Source organism: Odocoileus virginianus, chromosome 12 (assembly GCF_023699985.2).
Source record: "Odocoileus virginianus isolate 20LAN1187 ecotype Illinois chromosome 12, Ovbor_1.2, whole genome shotgun sequence".
In the NCBI taxonomy this organism is placed as follows: domain Eukaryota; kingdom Metazoa; phylum Chordata; class Mammalia; order Artiodactyla; family Cervidae; genus Odocoileus; species Odocoileus virginianus.
In genome coordinates this window covers 64443807-64466725 of record NC_069685.1, presented here as the reverse complement: position 1 = coordinate 64466725, position 22919 = coordinate 64443807, and the positions used below count along the sequence as shown (strand labels likewise).

Sequence of the window (22919 nt, the reverse complement as noted above, 5' to 3'; positions counted from 1 at the left end):
CGCCCCTCCCCTGGCCCTTCCCCCTGTCCATTCCTCTCCTCTGAGCTGCTTCAGGCCTCGTGAACGGCTTGGTTAAGCACTCATCTCTTGGTTAAACGTTCATCTCTTAGAATTTCAATCCAATTCCTATAAGTTTATTGGCAAGACAGGGTGTATTAGAGCTGCCAAATTTAATATATCAAGTCCGTGTGTCTGGGATGCGGTGTCTCAGCAGTAATAGGAGAAGAGAGGTTTTATACGTTTTCATTTTGAGTGACTGTTCCCAATCCATTACTGCCCTTGACTTAATGGCTGCTGTCTGCCGCAGGAGCGGCCTTCTCCAGGGGGCTTGTTTGTCTCTGTGTCCCTCCCCATTATCAGGAGGGATACATCCCAAGATGTATCTATCCCCGTCCCACTGCCCTGTGGATTGGCTCTCAGCTTTATCTGTATTCTCTGGGCCCTGGGAGGCCAGGGCTTCTGCTGCTGGGCCCGGGCTGTTACCTGGTGACCCTGGGGAAATCGCTTGTCCTCTCCTCCTCAGGGCTTCAGGCACCCGCTCTGGGAAAGGAGGGGTCAGACTCTAGGACCTGAAAAGTGTGGGACGATTCTGGGCTCAGCCCTTTGCCAATCCCACTTGATGGCCCCGAGTGGACCCGTTTGTCCTCTCATCTTGTGACACCAAATGGGGACCCAAGGGCTGGCCATGAGTCATAGAGTTGCCACCTGCCTCTGGCTGCGGTGGTTACCACCGGTGAGGGGTCTCACGGGTCTGAAGACCCTGAACCATTCTCGTTTCCCTCCGTGATCACCACCTGAGCGTTCAGCTGCCTGCATGTCTGCCCAAGCCCTCTGGCTTCTTTAAGCCTCGAGCTGGCTGTGGAAGAGTGGACACCAGCAGCGGGATCGTCGGGCACCAAGGGTAGCCTCCCGCGTACCAGCTGTGTGACCTTGAGCGAGTCACTTCCTCTCTCTGAAACTCAGTTGTTCGCATAAGGAAAATGGGAATTCGTTCATTTGTTCAACACACATTTGGTTGCCTTCTCTGTACTGTGCACCACTTTGGGGGCTGCAGCAACACACGAAACAAAAATACCCCAGGCCGCAAGCATGTATGTTCCCGTAGAAGAAACAACATAATAAACATAACAAATAACGCCACTTCAAAGGTGGCAAAGTGGAGCAGGGAATGGGGAAAGCCCAGCCGAGGGTTCTGCCGTTTTCAATGAAGTAGTCACGGGAGATTACTGAGAAGGTAGTGTTTGAGCAAAGATGGAAGGAGCACATCTCTGAGAGGGGGATGAGACGTGGGGGGGCCCTGCGGGGGGCTGTCCAGTGGGGGGCAGGTGGCCGTTCTCCAGCCTGGCTGCAGATGAGAACCCCAGGGAGCACTGAAACACCCTGGTGCCCCAGCCTCCCCCACTGTGGCTCTGGGATAGAAGCTGGGCATCAGCACTGTTAAAAGAGGGGCTTCCCTGGCGGTCCAGCAGTTAAGACTCCGCGCTTCCAGCGCAGGGGCTGCAGTTTCAATCCCTGGTCGGGGAACTGAGATCCCATGCTGTGCGGCAGGGCCAAAAAAAATAACAAAATTGAAAAAATAAAATTGAATGGAAAAAAAAATAAAGAATTGTCAACAACCGCTCTGGAATGTGGCGTCTCAGGCTCTGAGTATCTGCCCGTGTGGTTCCTCCCTGGCTGTCTGGGAGCCTTTCTCCCCAGACACAGGCCGGGCCCCGGTGCGCCCCGCTGCACTCTGTGCCCTCCATGCTCTGACCCAGCGCTCTGACCTCGCAGGCCGTGTCAGCTCCGGGCACGGGTCACCATGGGGAAGCGTTACTTCTGCGACTACTGTGACCGGTCCTTCCAGGACAACCTCCACAACCGCAAGAAGCACCTGAACGGCCTGCAGCACCTGAAGGCCAAGAAGCTCTGGTATGACATGTTCCGAGGTGAGTGCTGGGGGAGCCCTGGTCTCTGATCGCGCTGATCATCCACAGGGAAGCGCCGTGGGCCACTGACCGTCCTGGTCTGGGCTCTCTGAGGAGACAGAGAGGCCCAGGCCGCTGGCCCCTGCCCTCGGAGGGGCAGGTGGAAGGCGCACTCCTCTCCCCGCAGTTCTGACTGGAGGCTCCATTCTCAGACCCCTTGCTAGGCTCCGGAGGACACCGGGGACAGGGAGAGGGCCTCTCTGAGGAGCTGGTGTTCCCGCCCTCGACTTAGGGAAAAGCCCGGGCTCCATCCTGAGCAGGTGTTCTCGTAGCAGGAGAGAGAAGGCGAGGAGCTGGGCTGAAGCTGGCCACGGGGCTGGGGAGCACTTGGCACGTGCCTGACTGCCCAAGAGGCTCTGAAGACCTAAGGGTGAATAAAACAGGGCCCCTCTCTTCTGTGACCTTACTCCCCGTTACAACAGCATGCTCAGGGTGGAACCCCTGTCCTGCCCAGGCCTCCGTGCCCTGCTGACCTTTCCCTCCAAGCTCCAGCCACGCTGGCCACAGCCAGTGCTGTCATCTCAGCTGCCAGGCCTTTCCTGCTGTCCTGCCCTCCCCCAAAGTGTCCTCCGGGACACCCTCTCCGACCCCTGGGCCAGGGCAGGTCATCTGGCCGCGTGCTGGCTGTTTACCTCGCTCATAGCTGCATGGATTAGTGTGACTGTCGGAGTGGAAGGAAGGACCAGGTCTGACTTGTCCTCCGCTGAGTCCTCATCCTGGCACAGCGCCTGGCGCCCAGGACGTGCCCGGGAAATGTTTGCCGGGTGAATGTCTCAATGAACAAGCAAACAGACCCAGGGCCGCGGAGAGCTGAAACGAGAGGGCCGGTGGGGTCAAACCGCGGGAGCCCTGAATGCCGGGCAGAGGGTTCTCAACCCGGATGCACTTCAGCATCACCGAGGAGCATTTTAACAGTTCTCAAGCCCTCCCCTCAGATGAAAGAAAACAGAAGCTGGGAAAGACAGGCTGGGGCTCAGTAGACTTGAAAAGCTGCCTGGAGCTTCTGCTGTGTGGCTGGAGTTGGAGCCAGCAGCCAGATGCTGGGCAGCCTGGAGCCCTTCCCTATAGGGTTGTCTTGACAACCTTGTCAAGACTCAGACTCGGCCCCTCTTCCAGTTTCTCTGTCCTGCCTGGGAGACGGGTGGCAGGGGAGGCTCTGAGCAATGTCCAGATGCCTTCCACCGGCCCACCTCCCCAAGGCGAAGCCTCTGGCACCAGCCGGGTGGGCTGAGCAACAAGCCTAGTGCTGACAGATGGACCCCGCCCAGGCTGCCAGCCCCACCCACGCTCCGGCAGGCAGGCAGGCCGGGTGTGAGTCCTCTGATAACTAGCTGCAGACCTCAGCCCAGCCCCGCCCCCGGCCGCCAGCTGGCCCACCTGAGGTGAGGAGCCGCGTCCATCAGCTCCGCCCTGCTGCTGCTCAGCCGTGTCCAGCTCTTTGCCACCCTGTGGACGGCAGCCCCCCAGGCTCCTCTGTCCATGGGATTTCCCAGGCAAGAACACTGGAGTGGATTGCCATTTCCTCCTCCAGGGGCTCTTCCTGACCCAGGAATTGCACCCGAACCTTCTGTGTCTCCTGCATCGCAGGCGGATTCTTTACCCACTGAACCATCAGGGAAGCTCAGCCCAGGGAGTCAGCAGCCACACGGGAGAAGGCAGGGGCTGGAGGCCCTCCGCTGGGGCGCAAACTCGGCGCTGCGGTGCCTCCCTGTGGGCCCCCTTTCCTTGCATGAACCTCAGTAGTCCCATCTACACAATGGGCCTGCTTGCACATATGACGGGTTTATGAGGCGGTCATGGAGTAAAAGCTGGACTTGTTTGAGCTTCCACTTCTGGCTGCACGTTAGCGTCACTGGGGACCCTGGTGTTGAGGCTGCTCCCAGCCCCACTTTCCTGGCAAAATTCTAATGTGTGGTGTCCTCTGCCAAGTGCTGTCCATCCATTAACTTATTAAATGTTCACAGCAGGGAGCATTTTCCTCCCATTTTACATGTGGGGAACCTGAGACGTGGAGAGATTAAGCAGTTTGCCTGGGGTCCTGTGAATCTAGGCTCCAAAGCCCCTGGTCTTTTCTTTACCCCAGTGGCCTCTGGAGAAGGTGGTGGACAGACAGCGTTAAGTGCGCAGCCCGGGCCTGGCCACCCCCTCCTCCAGGGCGACATGAGGGCTCTGAGCCAGGACGCTGTCCTCTTGGGCCTCAGTCACCCACAGATTTTGACCAATTGATTCCTTGCCCACCAAGGAGCACACAAGGTTTAAGCTTAGAACGGAATTTAAATTCTAACATGTAAGATTTAATGTTCAACATGGTTGATGGCTCGATGGTAAGGAGTCCGTCTGCAACGCAGGAGACCCAGGTGTGATCCCTGCGTTGGGAAGATCCCCCGGAGAAGCAAATGGCTAGAGAGTCTTAGGAAGTTGCAGTGACAGTACACTGGAGTCTTCTTCCGATTGAACCTGGGCCTCCTGCATTGCGGGCAAATTCTTTATGTCTGAGCCACGAGGGGGCCCAGGAGACCCACTTCCTGGTGACTCGGTCGGTAAAGAAGCCGCCTGCAGCTCAAGAGACACAGGAGGTGGGGGTTCGGTCCCGGGGTCAGGAAGATCCTCTGGAGAAGGAAATGGCAACCCACTCCAGTATTCTTGCCTGGAAAATCCCATGGACAGAGGAGCCTGGCAGACTACAGTCCATAGGGTCGCAAAAGAGTCAGACACAGCTTAACGACTAAACTATCTGATACCAGGACTTAAAAAAACTCCCCGGGTGATCTGCTGTGCATGGCTGAGAGTCCCTGACCTCACACCCGTCCTGGCTTTGGGCTGGATGGGGCTGAGGTCTTCTGAGGCTCGGCTCCCTCTCCCCCGAGTTCCTGCCCGTGGTCGTCCCCTCGTACCTTCCTCACTGAGTGAGGCGCTCTCCCCTTCCCTGGTGTCGGTGGTAGGAAGTGCCCGTCTGCAGCCACAGTCTGAGCCCGGCTTCTGTCTCCTTGCAGACGCAGCTGCCATCTTGCTGGATGAGCAGAACAAGAGGCCCTGCCGGAAGTTTCTCCTGACAGGTAAGCTGCCCTGCCCTGTCCAGGTCCCTCAGGGACCCACCTGGCCTGCCTGGACCTCTGCACAGCCCGCCCCCCAAGCTCACCCCAGCCGCCACCCTGAGCCCGCTTCGTGGTCTCAGTCACCCGGGGCCTTCCCAGGGGGTTGTGCCTTATGACAGCCAGGGCTTGGCCCTCAGCTCTTCACACCTCAGCGTGTGATTTTATCAGGTCACCCAGGACAAGCAAGCACTGGGTGAGTGAGAGCCTGCGAGTCAATCCAAGAGACACTGATGGGTGTAGTAGACTGGCTGATTAAGTTAGCCTGGGAGCCTGACCTTCACCGCGCTCTCCCTCCCAGCAGGCACGGCTGGAGACGCTAACAGGTCCGACAATAGCAAGAAGCTTCAGAGTTCGAACAAAGCGTGCTGGGTGTTGCTTTCACCGCTCAGTACCCAGCTAATAAAGATGCATGTAGTTCAAAGAGACAGAAACCTCAGCAAGTGGAGGAACCAAAGGCAGGTGAAAACAAGGGTAGGAAGAATGGGGCAAGGGCAGAACGGTCCTCTCCTCCAGGCTTGCCCCGAGGTCCTCTGTGTTTACCAAGGGCCTGGCCCTGAGTTTCCTCGCGGCAAAGCAAAGAGGGACTCCATGGCGGTTAGCAAGCTGTGAGAGGGGGCTTGGCACTGCTGTTGGCCTCGGAAAGCGGGGTGAATGGCTACGCTCCCCTCAGGAGGCAGCGCTGCCCCCAGTGTGTCCTGAACATGACATGGTCCGAGAGGCTGGCTTAGGACACCTCTATCTCCTGTGTGTTTGTTTTTTCTCTATTTTTATTGGATTGATTTACAGTGTTGATTTACAGTGACTTACAGTGTTGATTTACAGTGATGTATTAGTTTCAGGTGTATGGCAAAGTGATTCAGTTATACGTCTGTTTATACCCACTGTTTGTTTTAGATTCTCTTCTCATATAGGCCGTTACAGAGTAGAGTTCCCCGTGCTATACAGTAGATTCTTATTAGTTATCTGTTTTATATTCAGGAGGCTGTATATGTCCAGTTTATCCCTCCCCCAGCCCCACAGTCTCTTGTTATTTTGAGACACTTTTTGGTCTCCACAGTTAAGATTCGGAATGCCACCCTGGACTTCGGCACCTCCTAGACAACGCTGCCGTGAGAGCCTTTCTGGGGAGCAGTCCAGCTGCTTGTGCCCCACCCCCAACCACGCGCCATAGGCAGGGGCCCCCAGGGGGCGGGCGCAAGGCAGCAGGGCCCTCGCAGGGCCCCACCACAGCTTGATGGGGCGGGGTGGGGGAGGTGACAGGGGACAAGCCTGCAGAGGCTTAATGGAGCCCAGTCACTAGAGGGCTTACTTCCCTTGTAAGTTGGTAAAGAATCCACCTGCAATGCAGGAGACCCCGGTTTGATCCCTGGGTCAGGAAGATCCCCTGGAGAAGGGATAGGCTACCTACTCCAGTATTCTTGGGCTTCTCTTGTGGCTCAGCTAGTAAAGAATCCACCTGCCATGTGGGAGACCTGGGTTCGATCCCTGGGTTGGGAAGATCCCCTGAAGAAGGGAAAGGCTACCCACTCCAGTATTCTGGCCTGGAGAATTCCATGGACTGTATAGTCTATGAGATTGCAAAGAGTCGGACATGACTGAGCGACTTTCACTCACTCACTCACTGGAGGCTACAGTGGACTTTGGTCTCCGGCCAGGGAAGGGCTGTGAGCAGGGCCTGGGCGACCAGACAGGCCGTTCTGGCAGCTCCTGTGGCCAGAGAGAGTGCAGCTGTCTCTTCAGGGCTGGGGTGGCCACTCCTTAGTCCCCGGCGCCAGCGCGCCCCTCCTCAGGCTGCCCGTCAGCCCAGGGCAGTCCCTTCCAGCAGTGAGTAACTGTCCTCCCGTTGCAGGCCAGTGCGACTTTGGCTCCAACTGCAGATTCTCCCACATGTCAGAGCGAGACCTGCAGGAGCTGAGCATCCAGGTGGAGGGTGCGTCTCCGGGGCCCTGGGCTGGGGGCAGGGGTAGCTGGGGGGGTTGCTGCGTCTCCCCCACCCCCTCTTTTGGAACTACCATGTTGGGTGGCCTGTGGCTTCAGGAGCTGCCTTCCGTTCACCCCGGGCATGAGTGGGGAAGGAGCCAGAAGCTCCCGTCCATGTCCCCAGCTGGGTTTAAAATGAGACGCATGGCTTCCTGCTCGGGAGTCCTGAGGGTGTGCCTCAGCCCCGCCGGGGCCCTGCTAGCCTGCCCTTCATTCTTGTACACCCACCCGCCCTTCCTCACTCAGGCCACGTGTTTGGGGTCCCTCCTCGGCCCCTGGCAGCTCCCCTGTTGCCGCTCTGGGTCCGAGGGGATGAAGAGAGCACCTTCCCTGACCTCAGGGCGCTCTATGGAAAGGTGAGGTCAGCGTCCGCCTGGAGACCGGCCTGTCCACCTTTGTCCGCCATTCACTTCCTACTGCTGCAATTAGAGAAAAGGGAATTCCCTCTTAGGTGGTCTTTATCGATCTTCTGCTGCCCCTCACTGAACCCATGGAGAAACAGCCTTGCCTGAGCCCCCAGCAAGCGCGGTGCCTCCCTCCACGTGGCCAGCGAGCGTCTGGGGCGGCCTGGCCTTCGCCCTCATCCCCTGATGGGCCTCACTCCCCTCTGCCCAGTCAGACTGTGTGGGCAGTGCCTGCCCCAGGGGGCTGGTGGCAGTGCAGCCGCAGCCCTGGCACAGACAGAGGTCTCTCGGCGCTTTTCCAGGGCAGAAGTGAGGCCCGCGGGCCAGGCCGGCGCATCCCAGCAGCCAGCTATATCTGCAGGCCCTCCCCACCACTGTCTCTCAGAACCGATGGCCTGTGGAGCGGGGAGCACAGAGACTCTGCCCTGTTCTGCAGCCCACACTGCCTCCCCAGTCCCAGTAGGGTTTGGACCCTCCTGAAGACCAGGCTCTCAATACACGTTATCCCGTGTCCACCTCCAGAAAGCTGGGGGCAGCCATGGTTAGGTCTCCATTGATGAGGAAGCAGGGAGGCCCGGGGGCACTGCCTGGGGAGGCAGGTGGCCGCAGGTGGAGACAGGCCAGAGGCTTCGCTCCTGGCCTCCCAGCCTGTGCCCCCCACCCCAGAAGGTTCCACCTGCCATGTGGGAGTGAGTATGGCCCTCACTCGCCCATCTGTCTGTCCCCCCAGAGGAGAGGCGGGCCAGGGAGTGGCCGCTGGACGTCGCCGAGCTTCCTGAGGTCCACCTGGAGGACTGGCTGGAGAAGCGAGCCAAGCGGATGAGCTCCGCCCCAAGCAGCAGGTATGGCCCCGTGGTCCTGCCTCCGCGCCCTCCAGGAGCAGGACCCCAGCCAGCTCGCCCTTGCCACCACCAACTGCCCAAGGACCAGACACGGATGCCCACGTCGGACTCCCCAGGGGGGCCACATCGGGGCTCTCGGCCCCCAGGCCTGGCCAGAGGCTGACGGGCACTCGCTTGTAGGTTCCCGTGCCTGGCCTTGTGCCCAGCCTTGGTGTCTCCCCCTTATGGTAGTTTGCCCTGGCTGAAGGCGGACAGGTGGCCAAGGCAGCTTGACTCCACATCACTCAGTGTCCCTCCCCAGAGGGAGGGGCCGGACCATGGTCACTGCCCCCTCTAGACCCTGCCAGAGGGCCACGGTTGCCCCGACCCTGCAGAAGGGGAAGGGAGGCTCGTGGGAGGCGTGACGTGTCGGGGGGCACACAGCTCTGAGTGGGCAGAGCCGGGATGGCATGGGGGGTGACAGACTCCTCGACATTGGCCTTGAGGAGGGGGCTGGGGTGGGGCTGATCCAGCTGCTGCCTGGGCCCAGGAGTAGACAGGGTGCCCTTCACCCCTCCTACGGGAGCAGCCTGGGTCAGACACCCAGGTTCTGCCCCTCAAGGTTACGGCCAAGGCCAGAGCTGGGGCTCCTGGGGCCTTCCCCCAGGTATTGAGAGAGAAGGGAGGAAGAGGGCTACGGGACGTGCTCGGGAGCCGCCGGACGTGGGGAGGTCGCCCGCGCCCGGCTGCACCGGGGCTCCAGAACCGGTGATGTCTGCAGTGGCACCTCATGGTCATAGGCCCGGCCGGCACAGTCTGTGGGGTGAGGCCTCCCCTTGAGGCTCCAACAGGAGGTGAGGGCCAAGCCTCCTGCCTTCTCCATGCCCCAGTGAGGAGAGCTCGTTAAGCTGTTTTAAAATTAATCCTGCTTTTAAATCTGTGCCCAGTTTGTCCCCTGACCTTGAAAACACACAGTACAGCCGTGACTCTTATGTTGGAGCGTGACAGCCCCTCCTTCTGGTCCCGTCAGGAGCGGTTATGACCTTGGAGGTCCATCCTCCACACAACCACCCCAACCAGCTTTTAGAACACTCCCTGGCCCCAGCCCCTGCTGAAACGCTCCGGGCCTCCTCCCCCTCAGGGGGGCCTGGACTCCGCCGCCCACCTTGAAGGGCCCTGGCTAATTTCTCTGCCGCCTCCGTGGCCAATGGGGGTCACCTTCTCACCTCCCCCGTCCTGTCAGGACACTTGGCGGCTTCTTAGATGTGGTGGGCGTTCCTGATTTCGGGGCGCCTTGTGCTATTTCCTCGGCCTGGAACTGCCCGCCCCCCCCATGTCTGCCTGGCAGAGTCAGACTCATCCTTCAAGCTTTAGCTGAGACGTCTCCCTTCCCCAGACCGCCCCGCCCTGGGCCTCCCCCTCACGGCCCGGAGCTCACGCATCAGCAATGTGGCGCAGCCCCAGGACATGCTGGCTGAGGAGAGCATCTGGGGAGAGGGGCCTGCCCAGCAGACCATTCCTGGCTGTTAGTGCCGTGGGCGCCTGGTGGGGACGGGCCTGGGGGCCCCTCTACCTCTCGGGGTGTGTCTGTTCCCCCCCACCAGGACACACAGGGCCCAGATGGCTGCCTGGCCTACCTGGGGCCACCCAGCCCCAAGGGCTCCGACCCCCCAGGCCGAGCAGAGCCGTCAAGCTGAGTCGGGCCAGCCCTCCTTGTGAAGGGGAGATGCAGGCTGGAGGGGGCCCCAGCCTGCTGCTTGTGTGTCCCCTGCCCCCCACCCCGGCAGACTGACCCTGAGGGTCCTGCTGGAGCGGGCAGTGCTGGGAGCTGGGGGCCGGCCTCAGACCAGCAGGCTAATCCCCGGCCAGGCCAGGGCTCATCCCGCTTTCCATTGTTGGCGCTTCAGATTGTGACTTTATCCATCTTAATCTCCCCTCTGTACCCTCCCCGGGCCGGGCGCTCCTGTTCAGCCCAGGCGCCTCCCTGAGACTCTCTCCTCCTAACTGGGCCCAGGGCAGAGGACAGCAAGAGAGGAGAGCTGCCCCTGTCCCCGTGCCAGGCACACTGGGCGCCCGCGTCCCCGTCTGCTCTGTGCGGACTGGAGGGGCCTGCGGGCCTGGGGAACGTGCCCTTCTCCTGGCGGGAGCCCTCGGCCGCCCGGGAGTCTGCCGGGAGTCTGCCCAGAGTCCCGGAGGCAGGACGGGGCTCCCCGATGGGTCACACCCTCTCTGTGGAGCAGCAGGGCACCCTGGCCCCGCGGGGAGCCCAGGCTTGGAGGGCAGCCGGGGCATCCCTTCCAGCAGCCGCAGGGCCTCCCACCTCACTCCCACCCTTCTCTGCGGCTGCTGGAGTTTCTGACGTCTCCCCGACGCCGTAAATCACAGTGGGAGCCGCTCTCTGTGCATTCTGGCAGGCAGCAGACAGCCGAGCAGGGATTCCCCTGTCCTCACGCCTCGGGAGGTCCCGAGGCCGCCTGAAGCCCTCGCTGTGGGTCTGGGTCTGAGGCGGGTCAGGCCAGAGAGGGGCCCCAAGCCTCCAGACCTCCTGCAGATAGCTGGCCATGGCTGGCCCCGGGGCTGCCGCCAGCCCCCAGGACCTTGCCCACACTGAATGCGGGGCCTGGGGGTGAGGGGGTTGAGGGGAGGGCTGGGCAGGCTGAAGCTCGAGCAGCAGCCTGTGTGGGGCTCAAGTCCAGGAGGATCAAGCGGCTGTGGAGGTAGCGGGTGGGGCAGGCTCCCTGAGGACAGGGCCGCCCCAGGCTGCGCACAGCGGGGGTGCGTGCTTCACACAGGCCCCGGTCCCCAGGAGGCGGCTCCCAGGATGGTGGACCTCAAGGGGGAGGAGAGTGAATAGAGTTCTAGAGAAATGAGGCTTTATAAAAAAAAAAAAAATTTAGACAATATTTTTTTTTCTGATTTCAAAGGCGTGCATGCTTGTAAAACTTTTCTTGAAAAGTATAAAAGAAGTAGAAAAAAAAAATCACCCATAATTGCACCACTCAGATAGAACCACTGTTAACATTTTGCTGTGTCTTCCAGGTTTTTTTTCTTTTTATGCATTTATATATGTTATATATCTTTAAACAAAAATAGTATCATGCTATATACATTATTTTATAAGCTGCTTTTTCTACCCTCCTCACACAGCATGTCATGACACCTTTCCTCATCAGTGCATATAAGTCGGCCCCTGTTCTCACACAGGTTGCATAGCATTCTCTGCTGTGAACGTGCATATATATTTATCCATTTACCCCTCCCCCACAGGTGGACTCCTTAGGTTCCTCCCATCTCTCATAGCTGTCTCTGCCCCCAACCCCCACTATTTCCTTGGGCACATTCCTAGAGGGGCAGCTCAAAGAGCCTGCGTGTTTCTGAGGCTCTGCCTTCCTGAACTGGTGATTCAGGCAGCGCCCTCCCACCCCACAGCTGGGGTGCTGGGGAGGGTGAGCTGGGCAGGGGGGTAGTGCCCTAGCCTGGGCCGCAGCGCCCCACTCTTAATTCTCCGTCTTTCCCTCTGGGTCTAGGGCTGAGCCCGTGAGAGCCACCGTGTTCCAGTACCCCGTGGGCTGGCCGCCAGTCCAGGAGCTGCCTCCGTCCCTGCGGGCACCCCCGCCTGGGGGGTGGCCCCTTCAGCCCAGCGTCCACTGGGGCTGAGCCCCTCCTCCCTGCCTGGCGAGCTCGTGAGTCAGCCACAACCAAGAGAAGGGCTCCTACGGCGGACACCGAGGCCCCCTCCCGCTGCGCCCCATGGAGCGTGGGAAACTCAAGCCTGGGCCCCTCTGAGACCTGAGCGCCCCCCCACCCCTGCCAGGTGCAGCCCTGGTCCTGACTGGGTACCAGGCCGCTCCATGCCCACCCCCTCAGCGGACATTTCAGAGGACTTCCTTTCTGATGTTTATAAAGAGTCTGTCACCACAGTGGCGTGGCTGCCCTTGCCCCTCGCCTGGCGCCCTCTGCTCCGTGCTCTGGCCCTGGGTCGGGAGATGGGCGAGGTGAGGTCCTCTCCGGCCTGACCAGTGCTCGCTGACCTTCTCTCCCTGGGGGGCGGTGGAGGCTCAGCGCGGCTGGGCAGGACTGGTCCAGACCAGGCGTGGCTCCGAATCTGGGGAGGGGAGCTGAGGACCGGGTCTGCTGTCCCGGCCCCCACATCCACCCGTGCCAACCACGAGGTGGCACAGCTCGGGCGGGGCTCGGAGCCGGGTCTCCGGCCTGGATGGTGTGGAGAAGTGGGCGACCCCCAGAGGGCGGGCCCTGGGCTGGGGTGAGCAGCCTGGCTGAGCGTCCCAGCACCGACATCAGGGGGGCTCCCACCCTGGAGGAGCCAGCCCCCTGATGGGTGGGGAGACCACACAGGCGGCCCGGGGGGCCCACAGCACAGCCTGCACTCCAGGTCGAGATGCTGTGCTGGGTGCTGGCGGGCAATGAGGCCCCCTGGTCACTGGGCCTCTGGTGGGGGCGCCCAATGGGTGGGGTGGCTACCGGGCTCCATCTTTCCTGAGCTTCTGCCCTTCCTGAAAATCACCATTGATGGGGGGAGCTGAGGCCAATTCTGGGAGCCCTCTGGACCTCAGACTCCTCCTCTCTGAAATGGGCTGATTCTCTAGTGTGAGGACGAAGGCTGGCTTGAGTCTAGGGAAGGTCACAGGGAGGAAATCAGCAGAGGGCGGGCTTGCTCAGGGCCCAGGAGACCCCGACCTCGTCCCACTCCAGGAGGTGCTCGTCCCACGGCCCCGGGCACCCCTCAGGCACCAGGCTGGGCACACGGTGCCTCCTCCTGCCTCCGGGAGCCCAGCAGCTCCCAGGCCCTGCACAGATTCCTCCTGTTAACGTCCCGGAGCCCCCCACCGCCCCGGACAGCGGGAAGAGTTGGTGTTACGGGACAGCAGGCCAGGGTGGGGCACGCAGGGTGCAGGTGGGGCCGGGCCCTCCAAGGCGGGGCCACGGCCCATGCAAGGCCCTGAAGGACACGCGGGGGCGGCCCAGGGGCAGCGGCGGGGGTGGGCGGCGGGCGTAGGCAGGGCGGTGAGGGGCGGCCCCCGGCCCTGCGCACCAGGCGCCTATTTCATGCCGCTGCGCAGCACCTGGTTGGCCGCGATGAGCATGACGCTGATGATGAAGGCGATGGCGAAGGCGCAGATGAGGCTCTTCCGCACGCACGTCTGGCGGATTTGCTGGTTGGAGCAGGCTGCGGCCGCCGCCACCGGGAAGCAGCAGAGAGACAGAAGGGACAGCCAAGCGATGGACTCAGGGGCCGCCTGCCCTTCCGCACGGGGCGCGTGGAGGTGCGGCGTCTGGGGTGGACGAGGAGGGCCCCCAGCGCTCCCCTCCCCCAGCCCGGGTTCCTCCGCTGCCCCGCCCGGGGTCCCCGGGGGCCACTCACTCTCCACATCCACGGGGCACTCCTCCGCCGTGCCCAGGTGGCTCTCCTCCTCCGTCATGATGATGTTCTCGATGTCCTTCATGGACAGGTGCTCACAGAAGGTGTCGTAGAGCAGTCGCTTCAGCTCGTCCACGGTCAGCTTCTGCATGTCGCACTTGGGTGCGGGGCAGACACGGTGCTCTGGCCACGGCCACCACAGCCCCCAACACCAACCGTCCCCACCCAGCCCCTGCGGCCACACAAGCCGGCGACGAGCCTCCAGGTCCCGGAGGGCTGGGAACCGCTCACCCCTCTCCTTAAGTCCTCAACCCAGTGGCCTCCCCAGGGAAGCCCTTGGCCCAGGGGACAAGCCTGGAGGCGTCACTGCCCCCACTCTACAGCGTGGGCCCGACCCTTCGATGGCCCCACTACAGCCCTCCAGTCACCCAGGGCGTACCTTCCAGAAGACGGTGTCAAAGTCAGTGCCGTGGAACTTCTCCGGGATCCCCGAGGTGGAAAGCTTGGGTCCCAGGAGGGTTACAAACTCCTCAAAGTCCACCTGGCCGTCACCTGGAGTGGGCAGGGTCCCAGTCAGCTGGGAGGCCGCACCGGGCGCCGCGGGCCTCGTGGGGACCCAGGGAGCCCCTCCTCGGAGCCTCCCGCGCCAGGCTCCAGGCCGACGCTGAAGCCACCAAGTGTGTGGAGGCCCCGCCTGACAGGTGTGTGTGGGGGCTGCGGTGCGGCAGGCGGGCCCTGACTGGCCTCGCCCGTGGGAGACGTGTTTCACCCCGAACGCTGCTGCCCGGAGCAGGTGTAGGGCCGACATCCGCCCCCCAACACACAGGAAACGAAGCTCAGGATGGGGGACCACCCACCCAGGTGGGCAGGTGCCGTCCCTGTGGAGAGGGGGCGTGGGAGGGGCCAGAGGAGACTGGGAGGAGAGGACTGGGCCTTCCTGGTGCTTACGAGTTTTTCCTTCATTGAAAGCCAGATGGCAAATACAACTAATGATGGTTTTTTTTTTTGGTGATGGGAACTGGCATATTAATATATTGTTTAGTCGCTCAGTCGTGTCCAATTCTTTGCAGTCCCATGGACTGTAGCCCACCAGGCTCCACTGTCCATGGGGTTTCCCAGGCAAGAATACCAGAGTGGGTTACTATTACCTTCTCCAGGGGATCTTCCCAACCCAGGGATCGAACCCCCATCTCCTGCCTTGTAGGCGGATTCTTTACCACCGAGCCACCAGGGAAGCCCATTTAGTAGATATTCTTTTCTGTACTTTAAAATTTTCGTGGAGACTTCCCAGTGGTTAGGACTCCTTGCTTCCACTGTAGGGGGGATGGGTTGAACCCCTAGTTGGGGAACTAAGATCCCACAAGCTACAACACGGTCAAAAAAAGAAAAAATTCTTGGAATACAGAGGTACAGAGTCTCCAACTTCTTGGGTATAGCTGGGGCTGTCACACTCTGTCTGGCCTCAGCCGTCCAGCTGAGAAATGGGGCCAGACCCGGCTGCAAACTGCCATTGGCTTGGGGCTGACCGGCAGTGGTGAGAGTGAAAGGACTCCTGTGGGCTCAGTCCTGGGGGCTCAGGGTCCAGACTCGGCTCCCCGGTGTCCCCCCAGGTGAGGGCTGAGGAAACAGACAGGGGCGTGGCTCACCGTCCATGTCCAGCCTCTGGATGATGACCTCCAGCTCCACCTCGTTGGGCATGTAGCCCAGGGAGCGCATGGCCGTGCCCAGCTCCTGCTTGGAGATGAAACCATTGCCATCGCGGTCGAAGACTTTGAAGGCCTCTCGGATCTCTGGGGGAGGCGCAGAGCCGGTCAGGACCTCACCGCTGTCCCCGACAGCCCCCTCCCCAGGCCCCCGGCATCCCAGACCCCTCCACCTGAGCCTGGGATGGAGACCGCCCCCACCACCCTGACCCTCACCACCCTTTGGAGACCCTGCAGGTCTGGTCAGAGACAGTCGGTGGGTGGCCCGAGTCCACTACAGCGCTGCCTCCCTGGAGCTCGGGGCAGGCCAAGCTCACAGCCGTGGAGCCGGGGCGGCAGCAGTGATGAGACTGCCCCAGGGTCTTGGGCTCCGCGTGCCAGGCTCCCACAGCCTCTCCAGGCGTGCTCACAACGACCCCGTGTGGCCGGCACCACGGAGCCCGCTGTGCAGGGGAGGACTCGGGCGGGGAGCCGGTCCTCCGTGAGCTGCCAAAGGCTTCCCGCCCACCCCCGCTCCTCCCGTCCTCCCCCCCACCCCCATCACACTTCCTCCCCAGGCTCAGCTCGTTAACACCGGCCAGCGCTCGTTAATGGCGGCCGCGAGAGGCAGCTGCGGCTGCGGGCTGACAGCTGGGCGCAGACTGCCTCCCGGAGCCCAAGATTTGGGGGAAGACAGGCTGGATGGAGGCGCCTCCGCAGGCCCAGGCCAGCTGCGGTGTGGGGGTCACTCCCCCCGACCACCACATCGTATGGAGGGGGAGACAGCCCCGAGGAACCTGGGTGACTCAGGGGTGGAGAGCAAGGCACGGGGCCGGGAGCCTGAGAAGCAACCCGAGGTGCGACCTTGGGCCAGCCTCAGTCTTACCCACAGTAAAATGGGCAGTCGTGGTGTGAGGTTTTACCAAAGATATCCAGGAACGGTTGAAGGTCGAAGGGTTCTAAACTGCCCCCGTTCGCTTCTCCACCTCTGTCTCTGGGCTTGCTGTCCCTCAGACAGCCCCAGAGGGGTCCTACAGAGCACCTCCCGTTGAGTGGAGGGTCTCTCAGTCCACTCTCACCCCCCTCTGCTTAAGTTCCGGGGGTCTCCTTGTTCAGTCTGCAGGTGGAGGGGAGCTCACGCGTGCAGGTGTATTTGGAAGGAGAGGTGTGCTGCACACCTGGAAAGTGAGGTCTAGGAGGCTAGGTGGCCACTGTGGGGGTCTGTGAGCCTCTGAGACTGACCGTGGGATCCTGCACCTTGCGGTCAGTCCCTGATCCTGCTGGACCCACTAGAGCCCAGAGAGGGTGGCCTTGTGTCCCAAGCCACATAGCAAGGCGGCTGCGGCCAAAGCCCCAGACTTCATCAGGTTCATCCCACCTGGCATCTGCACCCAAGGCCTGAAGGTTCCAGCTGCCACGCAGGCCAGGCAAGTGTCCACAGACCTCACCTGAGCTGCCTAGGCCCCCAGACCCTCTGACTCTGGACTGCCACCCCCCCAATCCTAGGTACGGCCTGAGAAACCAGTCTCCTAACCAGTGGCCCCTTGGCCAGAGGAGCAGCTTGGAAGGGAGAGCTGGGCCAGGCCAGGAACTCCTGTAAACCCTGGACTCGGGGAACTCCAGGCCAACGCCCACTTAGAATTTCCCTGGGCCATCGAGAAGGTCGCAAGCCCCCCACCCCCAGAGGTGTGTGAGCAGAGGACCAGCAGTTCCAGAGCTGCTGCAGGGGTTCCAGTCCCCTGGGAGTCCTGGGTAAGAGAGGAAGACACTGATTGCAGCCAGGCGTTGTGTGCCTGACCCTACACACACACACACACACACACACACACACACACACACACACACACACACACACACACACACACACACACACACACAGGTTTTTGGCTGGCTCTGTTGGCCTCCTGACCCAGCCCAGGCTCTGCCCACCTTACGTGTCCTGAACTCCAGCCCTAGGGGCCCTTTCAGTCTAGGTGGGCACCAGGGCTGCTCCCCCTGCAGGCCTCTGAACGTGAGGTTCCTTTTGCCTGCAACGCTCGTCCCCTCTCCATGGCAAACTCTGATACATCCCTGGTTCCCAGCAAAGATGGACAGCATCACACAGACGGATGCCCCTGCACAGACCCCTTCCCCCGAGGATTCCTTCCTGACCACCCTGGACTGTGAACTATGAGATGCCATGAGCGCAGGGATGGGTGGGTCTTGTTCACCGCTGTGTCCCGTGACCTGGAAGGGTGCAGTCATCCAAACCGAGCCATTTGCTAATAAATGGTTAAATGAATGACTGATTCAGGGACCCCCTCCTACATCTGGAGCACACACAGAGGAGCTGAGCAGAAGTTCATGGTCCACGTGGTGTGGGGCCACCTCTCAGAACCCATTTACTCTTAGTTTACAAAGCATCCTAGTGAGGGCAGGTGTTAGCCAGATGCGGGGGGTAGGGGGAGGCTGGGGTGCCACCTGTCCTCGTGCAGCCCCGAAGGACCCCTGCCCCCCATGGGCCACCACAGAAGAGCAGGATCAAGCCAAAGTCAGGTGGAGGGAAATCACCCTCAGATGAACCATCCTCAGATGCCCAGGTCAGGGGCTGGTTTGGGGAAGTGGGAACCCAAGGAAGACACCCCATCTTTCTGGGTCTGCAGTTGGGAGATCTCACTGTGGGATGGCAAAACCGCAGCCTCATAGCACAGTGGTGCTGCAGTGGGTGCTGGCTCGCTCCCCTGACCTCCTCCTAAAAGTCCTGAGAAAATACACGCACAGGGGACAGAGCAGGTGAATCTTGGGGTACCCAGGCAGGCGACAGTCCCAGAGGCATCCCTTTCTCAGGCAGGACTAACCTCCCAAGACCGCTGGGTCAGTCCAAAAGCCGCCGCCTCCCCTTCCACGTGTCCCCTTAGCCACCCCTCCCTGGCACGCTCCCTCACGCCTCTGTCTTGCTGTGACCTCAGCCTTGCTCAGAGCCACGACCCAGCCCCTGCTGATTCCCCGAGGCCAAGTTCCGGGATCACCTTCTCAGCCAGAGAATCAGCACTAAGTCACACAGACCTGGGTCAGATCCCAGCTCTCCTACGTCCTGGCCAGGTGCCCTCGGGTGGGTGTTTGCTCACCTGTACAATGGGGCTGCGGAAACAAATAAATCGGAAAATCAAGCATGTGAGAGCTCGGCTGGGCCGGGCCTGGCTCAGAGCAGGATGCTATAAATCAGAACATCCCAGATGTTCCAGCAGAGCCGGAAGGAGAAGGGAGGTCTCAAGGAGCTTCGGACACCAAGTCAGCCTTCCTGTTTGCTGGTACCAGGGCCTGGAGGCCTAGGGTTTGGAGTCTGGCCTTGCTGCTCAGCAGCCAAGAGACCTGGACACAGCACCTCCCTCTCTGAACCTTCACAGACTCATTTGTGAGCTGAGAATGTGACTCTTGCCCCATCCTGGAGACCTGGACGCTGCTGGGGGCTCCCAGAGCAGGGTGGGCATCACGGCTTGCCTGTTGCTGCTGCTGCCATTGACACAGTCCAGCTGGGCGCGTTTCTCCGAAAGCCTCACTCTGTTCCTGCCCCAGGAGGCTGGGGGAAGCCTGCCGCGCTCCATCTTGGCATGGGGACGCCTGGCCCGGGCAAGGGCTGGCAGGGCCTCTGAGTTTCCAGGCCGACACGGGTCCCTTCCTGCTGCCTCCAGCCTCTGCCCTCAATCCCTCCCCTGGCCCGGGGAGCTGCATCAGGGCCAGACTCCCCAACCAGCCCCACGGGAGCCGGAGCCCAGAGAAGGGGTGTGTGGGCTGGAGGTCACTTTCAGGGGGCAGAGTGTGTCCTCTGCGGTGACGGCTCCTCTCCGCGGCATTGGCCCTGCGCCCCAGCACTTTGGCCTCCCTGAGTTTCTGGCCTGTGCAGAGGTGGCTGCTGGGCTTGCGGGAAAGAGGGGCAGGAAAGGGGACCCCTCTGTACCTGGAATGCCCCATTTGGCCATGCAGTGCAGACTCCACTGACTGTCTGAGCAGGTCAAGTGCCCAGCCCAGACCCCTGTCCTGGTGGGTGGCTGCCTGTCCATCTGTCTCCCTCCTCCTCTCTCTGAGGGAGGGCCTGCTGCTCCCCAGCTCCCACCCTCAGGTGCTCAAGTCCGTCGATGCCACTGGGGTCAGCCTCAGCGCTGCCACAGGCCTGGCAGGTGGGGGGCCGTGCAGTGTGCATCTTGGGGAGAATCTGGGGGATTCTGTCCTCCGCTTGAGGAGGGCCAGGGACCCAGGCCAGCTCTGCCCAGCCACGTCTACCCACCCAGGGGTCCTTAAGTGCGTCCACAGGCCTTCAAGGACCTTTCCACCCGCCCCTTCCCCGAGCCTGCCTTTCTGGCCCGGTCCCCCGCGTACCGCGTGTTCCTTCCTCGTGGGCTTTCCCCGATTCCCTCTCCCCGTTCCTTAGCCTCCCCACTGCTGCCCTGGTCTCCGAGCCCCCACTGAACCCTGTGCCAGCCCCTCCTGTGCTGAGCATTTCCATCACGTCCTCTGTCACTTGCGGCCCTGGGGACGGGCAAGGCAACCCCTTTTTACAGATGGAGAAACTGAGGCAAGAGAAGCAAGTGGTTGCCTGAGGTCACTCCATAAATTGAGGGAGCAGAGATTTGAACCCCTCACTGCTTGGCTAGGAAGCCCTCACCGCAAGCCAGCGCTCTCCACCTCCCTCCCCCGTCCTAACCGCCCCCTGGATCTCTGCAGGCAGGCGTGTACTGGCTGCAGCGTCTCGTCCCGAGCTGCTGGGCTCGCTGTCCTTGGCACAGGCGGCTCGCCCACCAGCGGGCGTCCCCCAGCCGAGGGCCTGGGTGGGACAGGAGCACTGGCGGGCCACTGAGGAGGTGGACGGGGCAGAGGGGGACTCTGTGCCATGGATGGTCGCCCGTCCCACCCAGCCCTTGGCATCCAAGGACCACTGGGGCCTGCAGAGACCTGGTCTCCTCGGAGGAGGGCTTCCAGAGTGCCTGCAGCCAAGAAGGGGGTCGATCACAGAGGACTTTCTGCTCTCATCCTTGGCTGCCCACAGGCTGCCCCGGACGGGCGGGGACCGCCAAGCATCTACAGGCATCATCTGCCTCCCCCTCCCTCCCAGGGAGAGCCTGCCCTTCAGATGTCCCCTGTGCCAGGGCCCCCTGCTCCACAGGGCCCGGGAGAAGGGGACGGGCGAGAAGCAGGCAGTGCGTTTGGTGTGGCTGGTGACTAACACTCCTGGGCTCCTGCCAGCATGTCCGCCATGCGGTCCAAGGGGAGCCTGCGGGCTCCTTACCCCTGCACTGCCCGCCCTGTGCCCTGCTCACCCCTGCATCCCAGCCTCCTCCCACCTCTCCCCTTCCTTGGGCTCCGTACTCCAGGGCTGGGAGATCAGGAGAAGAGGGACCAGTGAGGCCCCAGCAAGGCTGCCAGGGGCATGGTGGGATGCTGGGAGCAAGAGCAGAGAATGAGATGAAAGCTGCCTGGGATGCGGGGGGGACAAAGTGTACCTCTGTCCGACTGGCCAGAAGGGACGGACGAGGGCCTGTGGAGGGGGGAACTCTAAGAGGTTTGGAGTGCCCGGGCAGGAGAAGACAGTGTTAGGGCAGAGACGGCTAATGCCCCATACCCTGCCCTCTTGCCCCTCACTGTACCCCCTCCTTTTCCTAGGCCCTGGATGAGACTGGTTCCTGGGCTTCGGCCCAGACAGGACACAGACTTGGGCTTTGGAGTTCAAGGCCAGAGACCCGGTAGCGGTACCCATTCATCTGTCCTGCCCGCGTCAGACACCAGACCCCATTTCCACAGCTTCCCAACCTCTGGCGGCTTTTGGGGGGACGTGGTGAGAAGCAGGTGGCTCATGGTGGTGCAGTGCGGGCTTGGGGGTGGGGGTGCCTTCTCCCCTTGATCTTCCCCCCTGATCCCCTCTGACTCCCTCAAGATCTGCTCCCTCCAGGGCTTGGGGGTATGGCTGGGCCTCTCTCCGTGGCCTGTGCTCCCACCATCACCCCTGACTTCACTGGTATCTCAGCTGTACCCCGCAAAGGCCCTGTTGAACCCCAGATCTCAGAGACCCTTGGCCCTAAGGTACCTGAAGAGAGGCCCAGCCTCTGGGTGATCACAGGCCCTCCCCCAACAGCAGACAAGCAGATACCATGGGGCCAAGACCCCCATCAGCCCAGAGCCCCTCACTCCACTGCCAGCCGCCCCCAGGAGGCCTTGGGGGAGGGGAAACCTGAGCCCCTGCCCCCAGTCCTGTAGAGAAATAGCTGCAGGCTCCAGGGGTCTCACAGCTGCCCAGAATCCTCAGTCTGAGGACGCGGGGCTCTGCCATCTGCTCTGATCCTGCCCAGCCCACTGCCCAAGGTCCCCATTCACGTCCAGAGGTGGAGGGACTCGGGGAACAGATCCGGTCGCGTCCCTCTCTGCCTTTCCCTACCAGGCTTGGTTATCGCGACCGAGCCGCCCAGTCTGGCCACTTGTTGTCGCCACTACCTCCCCGGCTGCCTTCCCGGCGCTCGGGGCTTGGGGTCCCCGCAGGGCTGTGGGGAAAGGGCTACGGGCCCCGCAACAGGGGCTGGGGGCCGCCCGGCAGCCGGCAGGAGCAGGGCAGGCGCCCGCTCCCCTTCTCTGGTTGCCCGAGCAGATTGGATTTTAAAAGCGACACGAGCGGAATGTCAATGCGAGTGCAGAGCCGCGGGCGGGCGCCGCCGAGGGGATCAGGATGCGGGCGCTCCGGGGGCCGGCGCTGGGGGGGGTGCCTAGCTCAGACCCCCAACCCAACCCGCTGCGTTGCCGCACCGTCACCGCGGACTGCGCGGCCCCGTGACCCCGCTGCGGGGCCCGGCAAGTTTCCGCAGCGCGGGGGACCACGCGGCGGAGGCTGGGCCGGCCCTTCGCCTTCGCGACCCCCCACCGCGGCGCCCAGGGGTGCGACCTGGTCTGGCCTCCCCGCGCAGCTGTTCGCTGGAGCGCCCAGCTGGCAGGCGGCACCCGCAGACAGCCCCCAGCCCCTGCGCCCTTACGCCCGCGTTTCACCTGGGCGCACAGGTAGGGGGTCTGGCGGCGGGGTCCCGGCGGGGCACTCACCTTCCAGCTCGTCCTCGGGGATGTCCACAGGGCGCTGTTCCGACAGCAGGTTGGGGACGGTGTAGATGCCCCGGTACATCAACGCCGCCGTCACCGGGTGGAACGGCATCTTGAAGGCTCCGCGCCCGCCCGCCCGCCGCAAACTTTGAGGTCGGGGCTCATGGGCCGGCGGCGGCCCCGGGGGCGGCTGGAGCGGGCGCGGCGCGCGGCTGCGGAGGGCGGCGCGGCGGGGGGCGCCCCTCCGAGGGCCTAGCGCCCCCGCGCCCCGGGCCGCCGGTCCATGCCGCCCCCTCCCTCGTTGGGCTCCCGGCCGGGGCCCCGCAGGGGCCGCGGGGGCGGCGCCGCTCGGGCCTCTCCGCTCGGGCCGCTGCGCGCTGCGCCCGCCGCTGCCGCTCCTCGGTGCCCCGCGCGCTCCGCTGGCCGCCCGCTCGTCCGCTCGCCGGCGCGGCCGCCTGGCCCGCCGCTCCGGCTCTCGCCGCCTCCCCTGCTCGCTCGCTCGCTCGCTCGCTCCGTGTCGCGCTGGCTGCGCTCCCC

The 22919-nt window shown here is 62.4% G+C and overlaps 2 protein-coding genes across 3 annotated transcripts in view; one reads left to right on the top strand and one right to left on the bottom strand.

Annotated features, from left to right (window-relative positions):
- Window positions 1-12187, top strand: part of ZMAT5 (zinc finger matrin-type 5) — a 22345-nt gene extending 10158 nt beyond the window's left edge. The window contains exons 2-6 of one of the 2 annotated variants that reach the window (XM_020907122.2): window positions 1774-1928; window positions 4961-5023; window positions 6912-6992; window positions 8177-8288; window positions 11795-12187. In XM_020907122.2, the coding sequence (XP_020762781.2) occupies window positions 1802-1928; window positions 4961-5023; window positions 6912-6992; window positions 8177-8288; window positions 11795-11924 (513 nt within the window). In that variant the 5' untranslated portion in view covers window positions 1774-1801 and the 3' untranslated portion in view covers window positions 11925-12187. Of the gene's footprint in view, window positions 1-1773; window positions 1929-4960; window positions 5024-5360; window positions 6281-6911; window positions 6993-8176; window positions 8289-11794 lie in introns of those variants that run through there. The other variant, XM_020907124.2, reaches the window with a different exon arrangement.
- Window positions 11156-22919, bottom strand: CABP7 (calcium binding protein 7). The gene is made up of 5 exons (XM_020907127.2): window positions 22386-22919; window positions 15294-15437; window positions 14087-14199; window positions 13651-13804; window positions 11156-13455 (listed from the first exon to the last, which is right to left on the bottom strand). The coding sequence occupies exons 1-5, from the start codon at window positions 22492-22494 to the stop codon at window positions 13328-13330; spliced, it is 648 nt and encodes a 215-aa protein (XP_020762786.1). The 5' UTR covers window positions 22495-22919; the 3' UTR covers window positions 11156-13327.